This window comes from Zootoca vivipara, chromosome 13 (assembly GCF_963506605.1).
Source record: "Zootoca vivipara chromosome 13, rZooViv1.1, whole genome shotgun sequence".
NCBI classification, from domain to species: Eukaryota; Metazoa; Chordata; class Lepidosauria; order Squamata; family Lacertidae; genus Zootoca; species Zootoca vivipara.
The window spans coordinates 40,982,609-40,985,018 of NC_083288.1; the positions used below are offsets into that span (position 1 = coordinate 40,982,609).

Sequence of the window (2,410 nt, forward strand, 5' to 3'; positions counted from 1 at the left end):
AAAGCATCTTTATCAGGTAGCCTGATGTTTGCCCAGGGAGCAAGTGCTTGACAGTCATCCTTTAATTTCAGTTCTGTGACCTTTCTGCCACAAAGCAGAAATAGATGACAATAATATTTATTCCATTCAAAATCCCTTGCTTGTCATTACCCTTAGATGCTGCCCATTTCCACCTGTGTTGAGAGCTGCCACCCTGGACAGAGTATGTTTGCCCAGCAGGGAAAACAAATCTGTTGCTATGACTGTGTTCAGTGCCCGAAAGGGAGGATTTCAGTCCAGAAGGGTAAGTGAAGGAACCCAAGTCAACTGGAATTCCCATCTTCCTCTCCAACACAGACATTCATGTCTTAGTCTTATTATGTCTGCTTATCTTCTGTCATGGATCCGAAGGACATGTATTTATGTTACTCATACATATTCTCCTTTCCGCTCCCTCCCCTTTGGTCAGACGCTCAAGAATATATTGTGTGGGATTAAGCACCACTGAAATCAGGATGACATCCATCTGGGTAGAAACGGTTAGGATTCCACTCCGAAAATTTCCTTTTCCCACCATTTAACCCGCAGCCAATAAATTTTCTTCTTAAGTTATTAACAAGTAGTGAATACTTTTCTCTATTGTATCCACACAGTTTCAATCCTTAGGAACATTATTTCTTGTCAAATATAGATTGTCTCGATGACAGGCTACCTGGCTGTTTGATCCACTCCCAAGCTCCATTGCGGGAAGTGTAAAAAAGAAACACTTAGGCTGCAAGCCTTGAAATGGGGCTGGATGCACTTAGGCTGCAAGCAAAGACATGGGGCTGGATGCAGAGATAGACATTGGTTAAGGGGAAAAGACTGAAATCAATCAGTATAATGCAATCGTGACAAAAAATATGAATGGATTGATTAGGGCTGCAAGCCTTGAAATGAAAAGACATGAGGCTGGATGCAGAGATAGATATTGGTTAAGGGGGAAAGACTAAAATCAATATGAATGGATTGATTAGTACAGCTGAGATGCTCAGATAGGAACCACCACTTAGTTGAAAAATTAGGCTTTGGCTCATCCGCTCAATAATGTGTTCAATGTATTGCATAATAGACACTACTAATAATATTAAAAATAATCACTTCCATAAATGCTAAAAGCATGCTTCTCATTTTCAGATGCAGGTCAATGTGAGAAATGCCCAGATGATCACTACCCAAATGCCTTTCAGGACCAATGTATTCCGAAAAAAATAAGCTACCTATCCTATGAGGAGCCCTTGGGGGCAATTCTGGCTTCCTTAACTCTCCTGCTTTCTCTGATCACAGTTGTTGTGATGGGGACCTTTGGTCTGCACTGGAACACTCCCATTGTCAAAGCCAACAACTGGGGAATCACCTGCACCTTGCTCTCTTCGCTGCTTCTCTGCTTTCTCTGCTCCTTCTTATTCATTGGCAGGCCTACAAAGGTGACCTGTGTCTTGAGGCAAACCGTCTTTGGCCTCATCTTCTCCATTGCTGTTGCTTGTGTGTTAGCGAAAACCCTCACTGTGGTTTTGGCATTCATGGTGACCAAGCCTGGAAGCAACCTGAGGAAATGGCTTGGGAAGAGGCTGGCAGGATCCCTTATCACCTCCTGCTCTCTCATTCAAGCTGGCATCTGTGTTGGGTGGCTGGCATCCTCTCCCCCATTCCCAGAGTTTGACCTACACTCCCAGGATGGGCAAATCATAGTGCAGTGCAATGAAGGCTCAGACGTCATGTTCCACCTTATTCTTGGCTACATGGGTCTTTTGGCCATTGTGAGCTTCTCTGTGGCTTTCTTTGCCAGGAAGTTGCCTGATACTTTCAATGAAGCCAAGTTGATTACCTTCAGCATGCTGGTCTTCTGCAGTGTTTGGCTGTCCTTTGTCCCCACTTATCTGAGCACCAAAGGGAAATACATGGTGGCTGTGGAGATCTTCTCCATCTTGGCCTCTACTGCTGGCTTACTGGGTTGCATCTTCCTCCCCAAAATCTACATCATTTTACTTAGGCCTGAGATGAATAGTAAAGAGAGATTAGTAAGGAAGAAGGATGACCAGAGAAGGTGAAAGAGATGCCGTTAGCCAGGGACCTTATGTTGTGGCAAGGAGATGCTATTTCCTTCGCTTTTATGTTTTTCTCATTATGCCAGCATTTCCCAAACTTGGGTCTCCAGCTGTTTCACAACTAGCACTGCTAGCTATGGATGTTTGGAATTGTCGTCCAAAAACAGCTGGAGAACCAAGTTGGATGCTGTGAGAATATTTTCTGTGTTCCTGTAAAAAAGATATTCAGACCAGCAACCCTACTTACACACACACTAGATACTCTTTATTTAAAAAACAATAACAACTATCTCTAACCCAGTGAATGTCATCCTTCCATAAGGACCCAAGTTGGGAAATCCCAA

At 43.5% G+C, this 2,410-nt stretch overlaps 1 protein-coding gene across 1 annotated transcript; it reads left to right on the forward strand.

Annotated features, from left to right (window-relative positions):
- Positions 1–204: 204 nt before the first annotated feature.
- LOC118095559 (vomeronasal type-2 receptor 26-like) lies at positions 205–2,069 on the forward strand. The gene is made up of 2 exons (XM_035136808.1): positions 205–283; positions 1,156–2,069. The coding sequence occupies exons 1-2, from the start codon at positions 205–207 to the stop codon at positions 2,067–2,069; spliced, it is 993 nt and encodes a 330-aa protein (XP_034992699.1).
- The last annotated feature ends 341 nt before the right edge of the window (positions 2,070–2,410 follow it).

Coding starts and splice junctions, on each gene's coding strand:
- LOC118095559 (XM_035136808.1), top strand. CDS start 205: ATGTTTGCCCAGCAGGGAAAACAAATCTGTTGCTATGACTGTGTTCAG. Junction 284..1,155: donor GAGGATTTCAGTCCAGAAGG/GTAAGTGAAGGA, acceptor TCTCATTTTCAG/ATGCAGGTCAATGTGAGAAA.